Source organism: Pseudonaja textilis, chromosome 3, assembly GCF_049901715.1.
Source record: "Pseudonaja textilis isolate UNSWEBS1 chromosome 3, rPseTex1.2, whole genome shotgun sequence".
In the NCBI taxonomy this organism is placed as follows: Eukaryota; Metazoa; Chordata; class Lepidosauria; order Squamata; family Elapidae; genus Pseudonaja; species Pseudonaja textilis.
Genome location: NC_141992.1, coordinates 170,513,958 through 170,532,817, shown reverse-complemented (window position 1 = coordinate 170,532,817; position 18,860 = coordinate 170,513,958). Strand labels below are relative to the sequence as shown.

Below are 18,860 nucleotides of genomic sequence, written 5' to 3'. Positions count from 1 at the left end.
GCAGTGTAGTTCTAGGTTTTCTAGGTCTAGAATTTCAAGTCTGGTGGCATAAGGTATTCTGCAACGAGTAGAGGAGTGGAGAACTCTTCTTGTGAAATATTTCTGGACTTTCTCAACTGTGTTAATATCAGATACGTAATGTGGGTTCCAGACTGATGAGCTGTATTCGAGTATTGGTCTAGCAAATGTTTTATGTGCTCTAGTTATTGGTGTAATATTACCAGAGAAAAAGCTATGTAAGATTAAGTTAACAACTCTTAACACCTTTTTGGCTATGTAGTTACAGTGGGCTCTAGCACTTAGATCATTAGAGATCTTTGGTAGCTGCAGTTAACTTCTATTCCTTAGAAAAGATGCTGTTTTGAAGAATTGCAGATATCAATATATTTACACAATTAATTCTTCCAAGTTATTTCCAAACCTCTGCTCAATTCTACTAATTATATGATGCAGTTTTAAAATGGGTAATTATTTCAGAAAAAAACGTTCCAATCTTTCCAACAATACACTAATCGTAACTATCATCTGGAAACCGCGATCCTCCAGATTTGTAACACAACTCTCAATATACAGTACATGCCAGCCAGTATAACCAAATGGATTCTGGGACCCATCTTTCAGCAACACGGCTAGGTACATTGAGATGCAGAAACTAAAACAATTTCTACTTTTTTGTGCTGGCTGCTTTGTCCTTAATGAAGCACCAAACTCCTGAAAAGTACATTTCTCAGCAGTTAAAAAAAAAAAGAGCAGGAAAGTTCATTGTACTCAAAGGAAACCTGTCATTATTCTGCCATCCTATAAATAAGATATGAACAAAATGGTGAAAGAAGCAAGCTTTTATCCTATGCACACATTGTGTTTGTACACAGGCGCCTTGGAATCAATCTTGACTCCTGGTGATTGCCTAAACTAGAGCAGTCCCTGCATTTTCTTGGCGAGATTTCAGAAGTGGTTTACCACTGTCTCCTTTTTAGGGCTGAGGGAAAACGATTGGCCCAAGGTCACTCAGCTGGCTTTATGTCTAAAACAGGACTAGAATTCATAGTTTCCAGCTTTTTATCCAGATGCCATAACCCCTACACCCACCTTGCTCTAATTTGTCCACCTATATCTGGTATGTAATAAAAATGTTTGGATTATTTGGCAGAAGTAAAAAAAAAGTTTTCATTTGTACTTTGATCTATGCCTTTCTGCTAAAAAGCAGAGCACTGGAAATCATAACAGCACAAGGTGCCTTCCATCTCCAATTTTCTCACTGCAGGCTTCCTGACATCATTCATCTGGTTCAGTGATTATGAACCACAAATTGCTGATGACTGAGGCAGCAACAATCATGGGGCATTAATCTGGAAGAATTCATGGCAAGATGATTCATTCATTTAGGAGCTTCAAAGGAAGTCTGCTACAATGTTGCCTTTCCTCCTAATTATTTTTAATTAAAAACAGTGTCAGATACAAAACTGTTTTAGCATAAAATCATTGTAGCCAGGAAAATGGACACCTGAGTTGGTGTTATGCTTCAAGCCTAAGTCAAAAATATGGTATTTACTTTTGCCATATATTTCTGCTGTTTTACCAGCTTCTCTAAAATCAAGGTCATTCCTGTTGAAAACTTATTAAGGATGTACAATGCTGCAGGATTCTTAATCTCAGATATTATGGAAACATGAGTCATTATTCCTATGGAAATAATGAACAGGATATGCAACATCCTCTCTCTTATTTTGAGATATTAACACTAGTTAACCACAATTCATGTCAGTCAAATATGGATAAGCTCTGGTTTGTGGCAAGTAAAAATACAAATAAATACAAAAAAGCAAAAACCCTCTCTAACAAGCACAGATTCAGTGATTTCACAGAAAAGTTAAATTAATAAACATTGAAGTCTGTTTTCTCATACAGTAAATTGGCCACTAAAGTAGTCGCTTCTTTGTCCCCCAAAGTCCACATTACAATTCAAGATCTATATCACACCAAGCAGAGCAAGATTTGGGAATTTGTGGCTCTCTACCAGATATTTTCAGGGTGGCGATAAATCATATGAAAACAGTAAAACCATATAATAGTAGTATAAACAAAGAAAGAAAGGGGAAAAAAACAGTGGTCAGGACAATTACATCAATTAAAATGTCTGGGAAAACAAAAAAGTTCCAAAACAGCTTCCTCAGCACAAGATGCACCTCCATCAATTGGTGTGTCTACCTATTACCAGGGATGTAGGAAGCAGCCTTATTCATTTTTATGTCTGCATTTATAAGACCTGCAATGGAGATGGCCTGTGTGCTGGATCTCCACTCCCTGAACATATCCGTTCATATTTGGCGTGCATAAGCGCACCAAAACGTGCCTACCATCCCTGTCCTATTGTTTCTTTTTTTTTTCTTATTCGTATCCATTTCATATATTTATGACCATGTTTATACTTATACCTGTTATCTAATAATTTTTGACAAAATAAAAATAAATAAATAAATAAATAGATAAATAGGTAGATAAATAGATAAATAAATAAATAAATAAGCCTGATTAGATAGTGTAGGCATGCTTCAGGTCCCTGCCCTGAAATGTTAGCATCTAGTTAGACTTCAAAAGTGTACCTTTTCCGATCATATGCACATCTTATCCCAGGCAATCCAGTAGCCTTTCCCCAGCCTTTTAGCATTCCAGAAGGCCCTTAAGACCTGGCTTTTTATCTAGGTGTTAGCGAAGAGTGAGGGTGCTTAGGGGTTAGTTGTTGGTGCATTCCAAGTAGTGGCAGGAGTATTGGGTTTTGGTTGTATTTTACAGCTTTATGGGTTTTATAGCTTGGGTGGTTTGTCATAATTGTGAGCAGACAGAATTGTTTTTAGATGGATAGCAATACAATCTTTAAATAAAAAAGGGATTCAGTTTTTTAAGCATAGCAGCAGTGTACTTTGACATTCATGGTGCAAGTGAGTGGCTACAATCTGGCATTGTCTTAGGAAGGGTTGTCTACTAACATGGAGAGAGGTTTGTCTGTTACATTCCTTCCTAATATATACCTACAGCTATCTTAGCTGGGTTGCAAAAATCCAGATCACCACCACCAAATGTGGGGTTTTAATCTTTGCTACCACTTAGTGGTCATCCAGATTGTTGCAGTCTAGGTATAATGGCCCTGGAATATTTTCAGGACTTTTGTCAGAAAGCTCACATTTAATAAGAACTGTTAATAATGAAGAATAATAGGATAAGTAGTTTGTATTAAACTGTAGCTGAAAAATGAAATCTTGCTTCCCTTGTGGGGAAAAAAAGCATGCAATAGTTCAAGCGAGGAGCCAGAAAGCGGGGCGGAGGGAATCATGAGCAAAGGTCACTTCTTTTCTAAAAATAAATATGGTTTCATGAATACAGTTCCCAAAATTGTATTTTTACTAAAGGTCAGCCTGACTGAGAATTCTCTACATGCTATCCAATCACAGTTTGATTTAGGCTTTCATGACATTTTATGCAAAAGTGAACTTTTGATATTCATTTTCTAGTAATCACATAAAATGTATAATTCACAAATCAGTAGAATTAAAGTCTATCTTGAAAATAATAAAGACATAGAAACACTTATTTTAGAAAGGGGTATGAGAATATAATTGGCAGAAAGGCATTCCATGAACCCCATACATGTTAGCAAAAATTCACATAAATCCTCCTAGATATGCATGATCAAATATTTGTAATTTCCAGGGATATTTGCAAGATCTTAAGAAAGCTTAGTGAGTTTGAGCTAAAATGTATGGCTCTGTCATGGTATACCTTTATGGTGATTCAATAGGAAAGGGTTTAACACATCTCTACAATTTCCAAGGTGGTTGGAACAATTTATTGTATTTGGGATGTACAACTCCTGAAGCAACAAATGTGTTCTCCTTTCTTCATTGAATGCTTTAAATTTTTAAACAATAAATTTATGCCTTTGAAATAACAAATTTTGTCAAAACCAAATGCCCCATATCAGCAGTTATGATGTTCTTAACTGTATCAAAATTAAACAAATATTTTTAAAGTTACTGTTAATGACATTTATGACTCATGAATTAAAGAATTGGAACACAAGTTTGCAGTTCTTGAAAATATTAAAGCTGCTTCTGTGGATATAAAATTAAAATGGATTCATTTCAACTGTACTGGACACCCCAAATTTTAAAGGATTTAAAGGATTAATATCTGTTGGTAATATTAAAAAATTGAGAGGCCATTGACTGATGATTTGGTCCTGTGATTCACTAAAATCTTTTTAGAGTAATATTTTAATACACATAGAGATGAGGAATTTTTAGTCTAGAATATCTGAAACTTTGGAAGGTAACTATTTTTGAAGAGTTATTAAGTTTGAAAAATAGTAATATTCCTGAGATTAAGGATTGGATTCAAGAGATCTGTGATTTGTTTTTGAAAAGATAGTCTTATCCACTAATCAAAAAAATAACTCAGTGTATTTTTCAATGGCATAGGTTTCGATATTTTGTAATCTTCCTCTCTTTTTTGTCTTTTGTTTGTTTAGTTTTTCATTTATTTTATTTTCTAGTGCTTTATGTATTTTTTCCTATTCTTTCTGTAAAACTTATAATATACTATACTTTCAAATAGGCACCTATAGCTTTTATTTATACTTATTTCAGAATGCAAAGGCTCAGACTGTGAATGCAATCCTGAAACAACTTTCTCATGAGTTGGCCCATCAATAGTAGTAGCCCAGATACATTCATAAGGAAGTTTAAGTTTGAATCCTTACAGAGTTGGAAGAGATGTTGGAAATCTTCTAGTCCAACCCACTGCTTAAGTAAGAGACCCTATATCAGGGGAGTCAAACTCGTGTTGTCACAGCGGTGTCACATGACATATTGGGACTTTTTTCCCCTTCACTAAACTGGGCAGGGGCGGAGCCAGCACTTGAAGCATCCAGCCTGCAGGCCGTGAATTTGACATCCCTATCCTATATCACTCCAGACAAGTGGCTGTCCAGTCTCTTCTTAAAAGCCTCCAGTGATAGAGGGCCTACAACCTCTGAAGGCAAGCCATTCCACTGGTTAAATGTTCTCAGTGTTAGGCAATTTCTCCTTAATTCTAGGTTGCTTCTGTCCTTGATTAATTTCCATCCACTGTTTCTTGCCTTGCCTTCTGGTGCTTTGGAAAAATAGGATAATCCCCTCTTCTTTCAAAAGTATCCTTCTTGAAAGAGAATTTTGGTGATGCAACTCCTACAATTTAAGACATCCTTGCAAAGATTTGTTTCCTAATGTTAGGAATTAATGTATTTGTATATTTGTATATTAAGGCAGTGCTTAAGAGAGTAGAAAAATATTCTCTAAAATTGCTATTTTAAAATTTGATCTTAGTAATAATACAATTTTCCTTAACTGATGTTATTAACATTCCAACCAATGGGGAAATCCATTATAATTGGATTGTATGTTTTTTTTAAAGTTTGTACTAATTATTTCATTTGTTGGGTTCACACTGCATAAACCATGCTTAACAAACCACAATGACTTTACACAACATGCTAAACTAAAACCAAATAAAACATAAATTAGGATTGTTTCAGAAGAAATGCTTCAAACCTCACATAAGCATAGTGCCTTTCTTCTAGTCATTAAAAACCCACTCATTAAAATGAATGCAACTACACTTTTCTTTCTTCTGAATAAAATGTTAAGCCCTTTGTTGTATCAAACAGTTTACTGAATATCTGTGCTCTTTCAGGATTAAGCAAGTTTATAATTCACATAGATATAATTAAAATACCTACAGAAAGTCTAAGGATCCTATTATCATCACAATCAAGTTAAATAGTAATAGGAAGCATATGTTTGACTTGTTCACTGCATACATAGAATTCTTAGAATTCTGAAAGCTTTAAGATACAAAGAGTTCTCCAAACGTTATGTGGAAATAAATCCCACTGAAGTAAAATCCCAGTGGAATTGACAGCTGCACCGACATGCATGGGATTGTGCTATTCATTGTATGTAATTATAATTTTGCAGCAAATAGTTAATTGCTAGATCAGTGCAGAGGTCAGTGCTTTTTATGCAGTGAATTAGTCATACTAAATACAGTATAACTGGAGTGGGGTGCAGGGAGAGAAAAAGTCACAGAAATCACTACTGCTGCTAGAACAAATAGGTGCTGGTAATACAATGCTTTGTACAATGGCTAATAGCACTATGACCCACTAAGGAAAAAAAATCTGTTAAATCAGAGCCATTAATTGCCTGTGTGACTATTGGCTAATAGCAGAAAATCACGTGGTCAAAGCTTCTTTTTAAAGGCATGAGTGAGGTTAGTAACAGAAGTGGTGATTACATTGAGGTTTGCAGGAAGGTGTTTAGAGTGTGTTGTAAGACAGTCCTTCACAATGTGTGAACCGTTTTTGGGAACTTGGAAACTAATTTCAAGTGAAAAGTTTGATGACTACATGAAGGAGCTGGGTAAGAATTATTTGTTGAATTTAGTAAAAAGCTTTGCTTTTGCTGGATAATGTGTTTAGGTAGAATTTTTATTAGGTATGTAATTATTAGTGGACTTGTTTTGCTATAAACTTGTGACAATATAGCTCCTACTTTCTTAATGGTAATGTGGAGGAAAACCTGTTGCTTACATTAGGTTAGCTGTGCTGGATTCCAGAGTAATCCATGTTATAATGTATGTCTGTTAAAATGCAAACTGAATGAATTTTTATCAGGCTTCCAACTAATTTTTGAATGTGCAAACTCTGTTAATAATATAGCATGGATTAAATATTACAAAAGCATGCAATCATGTTTAGGTTTTATATAGCATTTGTATCCAGGTTATGTACCACAGGAGTGTGAAGGGCTCTTGCTACTTGTTTACTTAAATGTTTATTGTCTGATATTTTCTCAACATTTGTATCAATGTTCTCAATGTATGTTAACAAAATACTCCAAACAGAAGAAGCTCTGATTGGATGCTCCCTTATATGAAAGCTTATGGTTTTTTCCCCTCTGGCCAAATGTGAGCAAGGTTTGTGATGCCTGGCAATGGTTGGCTGTGAGTTTTGAACTAGCAGCAATGTTCTTATCAAGACATGCCTGCTTTATATTAATGATACTTCAAAGAATTGGCCTGTATTGGCTTTGCATTGTATATCCATTACCCTTTTTAAGTAGAATGCTGATCCCTTATTTAACTGGTGAAACTAATGTATGCAAATAACCTATTCCCAATATTAATTATATTGTGTCTAACATATTTAGAGATATCTTTATTCCTATGCTGTCTCTCTCTGTGTGTTTGTGTGTGTATGGCAAAGGAATAAAGATACCCTCAAGTTCAAGGAGGCCCATAGTTTTATCCTGGGACACTTACATTGTTTGCAAAAGCTTTGTACTTCATTTTCTGGCTAATGGCACTTCTAGCAGTAAGTGATATGGAAGACTTCTGGGACTGCTGCTAACTTGGAATAGACAATATGGCAATAAAGGGATAGTTTTCTGCATCTCTTTACCCTCTAGTGATTGTATTTTTTGCTTTTTTCAGTCAGCAGGCTTCACTTAAATAAATCATAGCTCAGTACTGTGTGAGAATTAAGTTTCTCTCTAGGTGCCTAGGTTTCCCACGTGCCTCTGCTGCTATTCAGCGGTGGGATTCAAATTGTTTTACCACCGGTTCTGTGGGCATAGCTTTGTGGGCGCGGTAGGGGAAGAATACTGTAAACTCTCCAGTCAGAGGTAGTATTTGCTGGTTCTTTGAACTACTCAAAATTTTCCCTACTGGTTCTCCAGAACTGGTCAGAACCTGCTGAATACCACCTCTGCTGCTATTGTTAAACAACCTGGGGTACAGTCTTCTTAAATATTTGTAGAGGTCAACTGTTACAAAGATTATTTCTTCAAATGAAATAATGCAGATCTGGATTATATCAAATTAGAGTAAGGAAGTTAGTTTATGTAATACTTATTTCAAGAAATTATATTTGCCTCCAATTTTTTGAAAAGAAAATTCAGTGGATGAATTACCTTCAATGGATGTAAAAATGAAGGTAATATTTGGTAAGGAAGCCATTGAGTAAAGTGCTTTTTTTTTTTAAGGTTATGCTCTGGACAAACATAGAAAAAGCTGTTCTATTGCCTTAGAATGGAGGGAAAAAAACCCCACCTACATTGTCCCATCACCGTGGAAGCACTTTGATGTGTTCTTGCAAGTCATAACTTGCAATCATGTTATGCATGAAGCAAGCACCAGTTAAACTTCTTGATGCTGGAACAGGATAATTTGCTATCACAGTAGTTGCCATCACTTTATCTTATAATTCAGGTCTATATTACTTTAAGAATCAGAAAGTTCCCCCAATGCCCGTTTAGGGAGATGTGTAACAGCCTGACTTTTGATCTGAATACTTCCCAATAATGTATGACTGCCCAGTGCAGAAAACAGGACGCTGTATAGGACCAACCAGATCCTGACATTTTTTTTCCAAAGGTTTCTGGGAAATTATCTTTCTCAATCTGTGACAGCCTGGGTAAATACTGCCCTGGATATAAGGAGGGCTTTTAGTATTCCTCTCATTAGTTTATAGTTTGATTCATTTAAATATAATGTTGATGGATTTGAGTAATTGTATTAAATAATGATGTTGCCTGAAAGGAAAAGCCATTTTATGCTATTTGCTAGCTATTTGTTAGCTAGATCAACTGAAATCAAACATATATTAAAGCTAATTGATGGAAACTGCTTTGGATTTCATATACAAAATATACCAAATAGTTGGGAGAGAATAGAGATTGGATTGGACAGTTGCTATATTATTTTCAGCCTAGTTTATGGCAGACAGTAGAGTCACCTAACTCAATTTACTACATAATTCAAGTTGGCCCTAAACAAATATCCAGCTTGCACACCTTGCCCTAAAGCCTGTCTAACCTCCAGCTGAATTTTTCTTCAGAGAAGTTCTAATCAAAGGCAAATCCCATCAAGATAAAAATGACTGTAGAAAAGGAATTCTTGTGTTTAAACTCCTTACTCTCTTATTCTGTAGGGGTTTGGCTAAAACCCATCTTGAATCAAGTCTTTATAAATAGGTTTTTTTTTTCAATTCAGTCCTCAAGGTCAAGAAATTTGTGATAAATTCATGTTTTTTGGTTTGATTTGTAGGTGTGGGCTTTGCCACTAGGAAAATAGCTGGAGTGGCCAAGCCCAATATAATTATCACCTGCAGTGGGGGTGTTATAACGATCAAGACTGAAAGCAGTTTCAAAAACACTGAGATTTCCTTCAAACTAGAAGAAGAATTTGACGAGATCACAGCAGATGACAGAAAAGTAAAGGTGAGTTCCCTACTTTCCCTTAAATAATTTTGGTTGAGTACATTTGGACTCCTGGAAATGTGTTGTGGACCTTCTTGGAAAATGGGAACTTCCACATTTATAAAATGATGAACGTTTGGGACATGAATACCATCTTAATGAGTTGGCTAAGAATTCTAGCAAGCTTAAGTTGGGAAACAAGGGCTTTAAGCTCTTTCATCCTACAAGATATTCCTGTTTTCCTGATTTCTGGGGAGGTGACATCCAAGTCCAACAATGGGCTGCAGCCACATTTTGTTAATTAAGAAGAATATGCAGTTCACTTGAAGATCTAAAGCACTGATGATGTTTCTCAAGCTCGACAACTTGAAGATGTGTGAACTTCACTCCGATAATTCCTCAGCCAGCCACGTAGCATGTCAGTTTCCTGCTGATTAAATTAATGGTTTTAGATATAAAATTTGGACACTCTATAAAACTTGGTGGATGCCAACAAAGGTACAGGTAGTCCTCAACTTACAATAGTTCATGTAGTGACCAAAGTTGCAATGGCAATGAAAAAAGTGACTTATGGGCATTTTTAATAACCGTTATAGCACCCCATGGTCACATGGTCAAAGTCTTGGCAACTGACTCATATCTGCAACAGTTAGTCCCGGTGTAATGTGATAATCATTTGCCATCTTCTGACAAGCAAAATCAACAAGGAAGCCAAATTCACTTAACCACTGTGTTACTAATCTAACAGTTGTAGTAATTCACTTAACAACTGTGGCAAGAATGATCATAACGTGGGACAAAACTTACTTAACAACTGTATTGCTTAGCAACAGAAATTTGGGGCTCAGTTGTGGTTGTAAATTGAGGACTACTTATATGTGTATTTTGAGCCAATTTGGTATGTTGACTAAGGCCCCAGGCTAGAAATTGAAAGTCTGAGGTCTAGTCCCGCTTTAGGCATGAAAGCCAGAGGACAGTCAGTTTCTCTCAGTCCAACTCACCTCACAGGGTAGTTGTTTTGGGGGAAACTAGGAGAAAGGAGTATTAAGTACAGTTCATTTAGTGATCATTTAGTGACAAGTTACAATGCCACTGAAATAAGTGATTCATTACCATTTTTCACATTTACAGTAATTGCAGCATCAATACTTGGCAACTGGCATATATGATGGTTGCATGTTCCAAGGTCATGTGATTCACCTTTTGCAACCTTCTAACAAGTAAAGTCAATGGGGAAGCCAGATTCACTTAACAATGTGTTATTAACATCTGCAGTGATTACTTAACAGCGGCAAGAAAGGTCCTAAAATAGAGCAAAACTCACTTATCAAATGTATGGCTTTAGCAACAAAGATTTTAGGTTCAATTGTGGCCATACCTTGAGGGACATACCTGTATGTTTGCCTCCATAAGTTATTTATTATTTATAGAAAAGAAAGGCAAAATAAAATGGATGCCTCTGAGATCATGATGGGCCCAGATTTCAAGAGTTTTAGGAAAAAATTATGTACTTCAAATACATCTGAAGAGATTGAGAAGACTTCTGTAGTATCCATCAGCCCTCCAAGGCTGACCAGATTAGGAAACTAATTCCTAATAAGACCAGAATATACTTTATTGAGATAGGTTATAGTAACAAAATGTGCTTGTCTTTTACCTTACTTCCCACTGATACCCCGTAAAGACAAAGGAGCCAGCGGTAGCCTCTTCCGGATACTTCCCCCTTTCCTAGAATGGAAGGAATGCTTCTGAATCTTCTGTTTAAGCCATCTACATGGCTCCCAACTTATATGAATAGATATTAGGTGTTCCATACTATATAAATATATGTTGTTTCTGGCTGTGATTATTTTCTAGCATTTCTCACCATGCTAGTAATTTCATTATTTTTTTAAAAAACCATTGATTACAGATTATTGTCTTACTGACATGCACATTGTGCATAGTCTGAGGACTGTGTTATTTTTCCTCAATTGATTCCTCAATTGATTCAAATGCTGCATTTTCTTCACTAGGTTGTAAAACTGACCAGATAATTTTTCTTGGCAGAGTATTGTGACACTAGACAATGGCTCACTCAATCAGGTGCAGAAATGGGATGGCAAAGAAACAACAATAACAAGAAAAATAGTGGATGGTAAAATGGTTGTGGTAAGTTCATTTTTGGTTATAAACATTTTGGATGTATTACAGCAATAGAAATTATAAGTTTATGAATGAATGTTTTTTCAAAGGGGAAAGAGTAAAACAAGTAAAGATATTCTATTTTTCCTATTCTGTGGAAGAAAGATGTGTCTTATTTTGGTTGGTGAGTAAAGAATTCCTTAAAATTAATAAGCAAGTTAATACAGAGGGACAATATTAAAGCTATTTTGAAAGTAGAACAGTATATCTTGCGTTATTTTTTTAAAGTATTTAAAGCAGATCTCATTTTGAGAGCACTATTTCAGACTCTACTACAACCATTGTTCAATTCTCAATCTGAGAATACAGTCATATTGGCTCAAATTAAAATAAAATTGCAACAAACATACTTTTTACTGTAGGATGATTTCAAAATGAATCAAGTTTTAAATAATATGATTCAGTGGCAGCCCCTAGCAATGAGTTGACTGGAAACGAATGGCCCTAGCTGTGGCCAAATGGTGATTATACATTTATAATCTATAATTTTTACAAGAGCAGAACAATGGATGAGATTGAAAAGTGATATTGATGGATGTTGAAAGTCATTGGAAATTATGCAGCTATGCTGTAATCTCTAGTGGGGCATGCAGGGAAACTCTACTCTTTTTTGATATTTAAAAACCTTTTCCATAGGCATCATCTACATGCTTCCAAAAAGACAAGTGAAAAGAAAAGCCTAGTAATTGAAATGCTGTCTTGATTATAACAAAGAAAAAGCATTCTAGCAGACAATTTCTCACTGAAAAATAATTGTAAATACTCTTCTAACTAGAAAAGGTAATGCCAACCTGACATGTATGAGTTATGGCAAGAGCAGTTTCATGAAGATGAGAAGTCATTCAGATTTCAGGATGAAGTTGGCATGCAGGCACATGTGCAAACAAGACAATTGGATTAACTGGTCGTTTATGTGACAACACCAAGGGAAGGGTCCTAAGCAAATGTGTTTTCAACAAAAATGTCCAGTAAGGTATTGTCGACTTGCACAAGCTATGAACTGTGGAAACTCAAAGGTGTCTTAAAAACTATTGCTTAAATATTCTGAATATTTCCTTGCTAACCTTCTCAGTCCTTTGTACAAGCATAATTTAAATTATTTAAAAACACTATATTAGTCCATTGTTAAACAGAAAAGTAAGTCAAATTCTCTTCAAGCAAGCCAAAAGAGCAATTTTCAAATATTGGAAATATTTTTCTGGTCTTTTTGGAGAGAATTTGTCTAAAACAGATTTCAGTGGTCAAGGATATAAGCACATATAAGCAGACTTAAGCAATATGAATCTCATTCCCTTGGATATGATTTTTTAATAAAGCATCATTGCCTAGGGTCATGCAATGCACTATGCCAAAATTGGCTTAGCATGTTGCATCTATCCAAGTCTTCTTGGCTTACTTGATAGCCTTGTACTTCATTTGGATAAAGGGATACTTGATCTATTTACTGAAAAATAAGTGTATTGCTGACATGATATAATGGTGATATTCTTGTACTTTTTTCTTTCTAGGAGTGTGTTATGAACAAAACTGTCTCCACTAGAGTGTATGAGAAAGCATGAAAAATCCACGTTGTACAAATTAGAGGTATCTCAAAGCAAAATATGAAGTTTGATTCAGGGAACAGACAGAGCCTGTTCTTCAAAAGCTGAATTTGACAGGCCAATCCCAATTACTTTTGTACCTATTTCAAAAACATTATGGTTATTCAATAAAGTGTTTATCTTGAAATGAAAAAGTTTCTGGCTTAATTGTGGAAACTGAATAAGGATCAGTACAAATTAGATTTTCAGGTTCTGTTTATGGGATCAACTAACCCTCATTTCTCCTCACATTGAAATATTCAAAAAAAACCTGAAATAGGCTAAAGTGTAACTGTCCTGCCTCACCGATTTTTTTGTAACGCATACATTGAAAAGTTCATTGTTTCTCAAGTGCTGGGTTTGCTGTTTTGCTTCCTATAGAAAGATCAATTTTTTAAAAATGCTGGAATAAGTATACAGTCCACGGCTTCAAATGGGTGATTTCAGGAATAATCTTTTTGGAAGCATAATTTGTTAAAACAAGTTTCTAGGATTCTTCCTGAGAATAAATTAATGTCTTTTGGGGAAAATAGGAAGGGCAGACGTTGCTTGTTATGCTATTTGGGGCACAGTTCCAAGAATTACCCATATTGGTTATCTTAAAAAATGTTTAAAGCAGGACTTCTAAAATCTACAAATTTCATATCAAAGTTATGCAGTGGACTTGGCATAAAGTGATTTGCTATAAAAGACATGGCAAATGTCAGCATAACTATATTCATTTACCAGGACATTAGATTGACCTTTTTCTCAGTTGGTATGCTCGCTTCCTCAGAAAGCATTGGCTGTACAGCTTCTAGCTCTCCTTTCCCTGATCTAAGAATGCTTAGGTATTCCAGAAACAGTCAGAAATAAAAGATGGAGTTGGTGTTTAACTTACAAGAATCAGTTTTCCCTTCAAGTATTTTGAGTATAAAAAGGGAGGTGGGAAAGGGAACACACCAGAAACCAAGACCAAATGCAAGAAAGCCCCATAATGGAGGTCCAAGTGCATTCCATTTTTGTTCAAAATCATTTAAGTTTTTTTTTAAAGTTATTAGGAAATACATTTTGTAAAGCAACTTATGAAGCAATAATCTAATCTGTTACTCAGAGCAGAGGTCATGCTTCAAATGAACACATACTGATAGCTTTACAACAAAATGACTCAACTTCTCCAGCCAACATTATGACTATCAAGTATGTGCAAATACTAGGAGTTACCCATCCCCCATCTTTCATCAAAGACAGAAAGCTCTCTGTGTGTGTGTGTGTGTGTATGTATGTATATATGTATGTATATGTGTGTGTGTGTGTGTGTAGGTCTAGGTGTGTTCGGGTATTTTCCCGTGTAAGATTAAGAGTATCTTGGCAGCGTTTCAGCGAGGTCCCACTCGCCATCCTCAGGATGGTGCTTTCGGCTTTGTGCCAGTGCAAGCAGTGCACTTTCTGCTGGCAACTGCTTGCACTGGCACAAAGCCGAAAGCACCATCCAGAGGATGGTGACTGGAACCTCGCTGAAACGTTGCCAAGATACTCTTAATCTTACACGGGAAAACACCCCAACACACCTAGACCTACATACCTGTACCCGTGAAAATCTACGAATATATACATATACATACACACACACACACACACACACACACACACACACATATATGTTTTCTGAGGTTCTCGCGGGTATTTGTATGTGGATCTTTGGTTGTTCGGGTTTTCTCCCGCGTTGCCTAGATACTTCGAATCTTACGCGGGAGAAAACCCGAACAACCAAAGATCGATCTATCTATCTATCTATCTATCTATCTATCTATCTATCTATCTATCTATCTATCTATCTATATACATACATACATACATACATAAATACATACATACAGGTCTTGGTGTGTTCGAGTCTTTTCCTGTGTATGATTGAGAGCAACTTGGCAACGTTTCGACGAAGTCCCACTCGCCATCTTCAGGCTGGTGTTTTTGGCTTCATGCTTGTGCAAACACAGCACAAAGCCAAAAGCACCAGCCTGAAGATGGCAGTGGAACCTCATCAAAATGTTGCCAAGATGCTCTCAATCATACACAGGAAAAGACCCGAACACACCAAGACACCTTGTATATATATATATATATATATATATATATATATATATGTATGTATGTATGTATGTATGTATGTATGTATGTATGTGTGTGTGTGTGTGTATGTATGTATAATATATATATATATATGATATATATATGATATATATATCAGATGGTTTTCAAGATTTATTGACCCTGAAAAACAGTAATAAATATTTCTGTACAAAAAGAGGTAGACTTTCAGGAAATAATAGCATCTATTAAAGAATGTATCTTTCTTTTGTCACCCTACTGCCTTCCCTTCCAACTACCAGCCCTTATTTTTTGTTTTCTGTCTTATATCTGCATCAGTGTGGGAGGAGTATCATTTAGAGCATCATATAAACACACAAAAAACAGATGACTTTGATTTAGGGCTTAATTATTTTGATCAAAGTTAAAGGCCATTTAAAGGTCTGCCTAATTGTACTTCTTGACACAGATTATTGTGAATATGTTGGTTTAGATGTGGGCAAAGACTAGATATCTGGGTTTGTTACAGAATCTGTTTTCCACATTGGCATTATTGTCAATACTCAGTGGTAGGTCCACGCTTGCAGGTTGACAATACTTAATCAAAGCAGATTCTCATAAGCACCAAGAAATGGTAGGGCAATGATGCCATCACAAAAGAATCAATGGACACTTGTTTAACATCATGGAGGAAGGAGTTGAAATTTTGAAAGAGATTCCTTAGGTTAGTTTCATTTCCAGCTACTTATGCACAAGTTTGGTCTAATGGATAAGACATAGGCTAGAAAGCAAGAGTCTGAGTTCAAGTCCTGTCTTGGCCATGAAAGCCAGTGTCAGGACTCCAACAATACAACCCCATTCAAATCATACATCTCTAGCCATATCTCTCAGAGTAAAAAAATATATATATTTATTAGGAGTGACCATGTTGGCGTTACCTGGGAGCAGCTGACTCTAAGACACATCATTCATTTCACTCTTGACCCTGGTCTTCCCCTCACCCCTTGGATGTATATTCTCCAATGGGACACATCGTTAGCTAAGAGTCATCAATCATGCTCTCCTGTAATAATCTTGCATGCCAACAGCTTCAGCTGCCTAGCAATTATCTGAAGCATTTAAGAAATGCACTACTTTCCCCCACTTCCTTTCTGCTGGCAACTAAAAAGACCACAGAAGTATTTTTAGTTGGCAGCCAGCTGGGTGACTTTGGGCCAGTCACTCTGCTTAATTCACAGAGTTGTTGATGTGGGGAAAATAGGAAAGTGTGTTGGATATGTTCACTGCCTTGAGTTATTTATTATAGTTATAATAATATATATAAATAAAAAATAAAATAATTAAAAATAGGTATAAAATAATAAAAAACATCTGGAGGCCACCATTGAGAAGAATCTACAGCAGCATTTCTCACTCTTGGCAACTTGAAGAGGTATATAATTCAACTCCCAGAATTTCCAAGTTAGCTTGCTAAGGGTGAGAAACATTGATATATATAGTGTATAGAAAATCAGTGGAGGAAATCAAATACATATTTCTTGTATTATATCTTAATGTTGATATGGTACTCCAGGGCAGGCAAAATAGGGAAAATGACTGTCAGATCTTCTTCTTTAGCAGATAAAGCCTTCATACTTAATAAGAAGTAAATTCTGGAACTTACTTCTGAAACATACATTTCACATTTTTGTCATTTTAAAAGATAAAAGCCTTGGGAGCAGTATATAGAGAAGGATTTGGTATTTTAGTAGATTATAAACTGAATGCAAGCCAAAACTATATACATGTACATACTTAATCTCCCATCTTAAGCTATGTTAATAAAAGCAAAGTCGAGATCACTGGAATAGACACCTGTTATTCTGCATTAGTCAGGCTGCTTTGAGGGTCCTGTCTTGTGTTAGACGTATCTTATGAATGACAAAAAGAAGAATATACATAGAGATAAGTGATTGGGATGATCGGGGAAAAACAAATCCACTAAAGAATTTCTAACTCTAACATACTTAGCAATGCTTATCACAATCTTCAAATAACTGAAAAGGTATCTTGAAGAAGCTGATCCCCAGTACTCCACATAACAAGACTGCAACCAACTTCCTCCCCGAGGTGAAATCAAGAGACTGACTAAGGGAGGGGTGTAAAACTCACGTCGTCACAATGGCATCATGTGATGTATCATGACTTTTTTCTCCTTTGCTAAACCGAGTATGGGAGTGGCCAGCGTGTGACACATCCGGACTGCAGGCCATGAGTTTGACAGTCCTGAACTAAGGGGCAGGAGCCTCTTCCATCTCTTGGAATCATAGAAGGAACCCTCAGAAGTGAGCTAAAGCAAAACAACGTAACTGCTTCACTTTGCTTTTAGAAGAGAGGGAACGTGTTACTTTATAAAGCATTAAGCTTGTAAAGGATACTTCAGATATTCCTTCAGTGAAGCAAGACATTGTGCCTTCAAAGTTTTGCCCAAGTCTACTAAACATTGGGATAAACTTCTTAGCAGGAAAGAAGACGGTCATGAATGGAATGGAATTTTCTTTGGTTGAAATAGAAACAGAAGTTAGAAAAGCATCTCTTGTAGGTCCTACATTCCTAGTTGTACACAGGGCTGGGCTGAATTACCTCTAAGGCCATTCTGTGATCTGTGTTAAGCCTTTTAGATTATTGTGGTATCAGAAGAATGTGTCAATATTATGTACAATAGAGTAGGAGTCGCCAACCTTTTGGACCTCAGGGACCATCAAACTCATAATTTTAAACCCCAGGGACCACTAACTGATTCTGTGGGCGTGGCCTAATTTGTGGGTGTGGCTTGGTAGTCATGTGACTGGGTGGGCATGACTTGTATGTAAATATTATAAATATTTAAATAAATATTGAATTTTTTATTAAAAAAGAGCAACTTTTACCCAAAATCAGGCAAAGCAGGCAGGCAGATTGAGTTGCTCACAGAATCACAGATTCATTCAGTGATCTATCTATCTGCCATTGGCTAGCTCAGTCTCTCAAATTTGCTCGCTGCAAGTCTGCACTGAATAATATAATGTTCAGTTCTGAGAGAGGTTCAGCTGTGCTTAAAAGCAGAGCTGAAGATCTAAAGACTAGCTAGAAAGCAAGAATCCAACAATTTCCTGCTTCCTAGCTAATCTAAATCTCCCAGCACATCAGAACAGATGATGGTTGGAAAAAGGAAAAAGAGCTGTTTAACAGGCAAGTTTGCCGAGTAAGGAGTGAGTGGGCAGGGAGGGTTCCCGCAGGCCATGTGGGCTGCGCAGCCTTTTGTTTCTGCGCAGCCTGGATTAATTGCTTTGGGGGGGTGCTCTGGGGTGATGAGATTTCTCTGCAGCCCACCAAAATTTTCTCACAGCTCACCAGCTGGCGACCGCTGCAATAGAGCACTATACTTTCAACATTCTGAAATAACTTTAAGACCTCCTAGTATGTTGACATTCTGATAATGCAAGGAATTTGGGAATCAGTTTCTTGCCTATAGCACACAGCTTTTTTCTTATCCTAAACACTACTTCATCTGTATTTATTTCCTTAATGGCTACATTAAATTTATTCCTCATCCTCATAAGACAGTGTCATAAGACCTTCCTGAAAATCAAATGCTGTCCTTCCCAAGAGCACTGTGTTGCATCTGTGCTCCAGCACAATAGGAGCAAATTCATGCCCATCACCCTTCCTCTTTGTATTATTGCGGAGGAGTTGGTGGCAGGCAAATGCTGCT

General features: G+C 36.3%; 1 protein-coding gene across 1 annotated transcript; it reads left to right on the top strand.

Moving 5' to 3' along the window:
• Nucleotides 1–6,130: 6,130 nt before the first annotated feature.
• LOC113439945 (fatty acid-binding protein, adipocyte-like) lies at nt 6,131–13,212 on the top strand. The gene is made up of 4 exons (XM_026706032.2): nt 6,131–6,455; nt 9,142–9,314; nt 11,343–11,444; nt 12,986–13,212. The coding sequence occupies exons 1-4, from the start codon at nt 6,383–6,385 to the stop codon at nt 13,034–13,036; spliced, it is 399 nt and encodes a 132-aa protein (XP_026561817.1). The 5' UTR covers nt 6,131–6,382; the 3' UTR covers nt 13,037–13,212.
• The last annotated feature ends 5,648 nt before the right edge of the window (nt 13,213–18,860 follow it).

What these genes read in the sequence shown, in the direction of transcription:
- LOC113439945 (XM_026706032.2), top strand. Translation starts at nt 6,383, where the DNA reads ATGTGTGAACCGTTTTTGGGAACTTGGAAACTAATTTCAAGTGAAAAG. An exon ending in TGACTACATGAAGGAGCTGG is followed by an intron (nt 6,456 to 9,141) that starts GTAAGAATTATT and finishes TTTGATTTGTAG; the next exon opens with GTGTGGGCTTTGCCACTAGG. An exon ending in CAGATGACAGAAAAGTAAAG is followed by an intron (nt 9,315 to 11,342) that starts GTGAGTTCCCTA and finishes TTTTCTTGGCAG; the next exon opens with AGTATTGTGACACTAGACAA.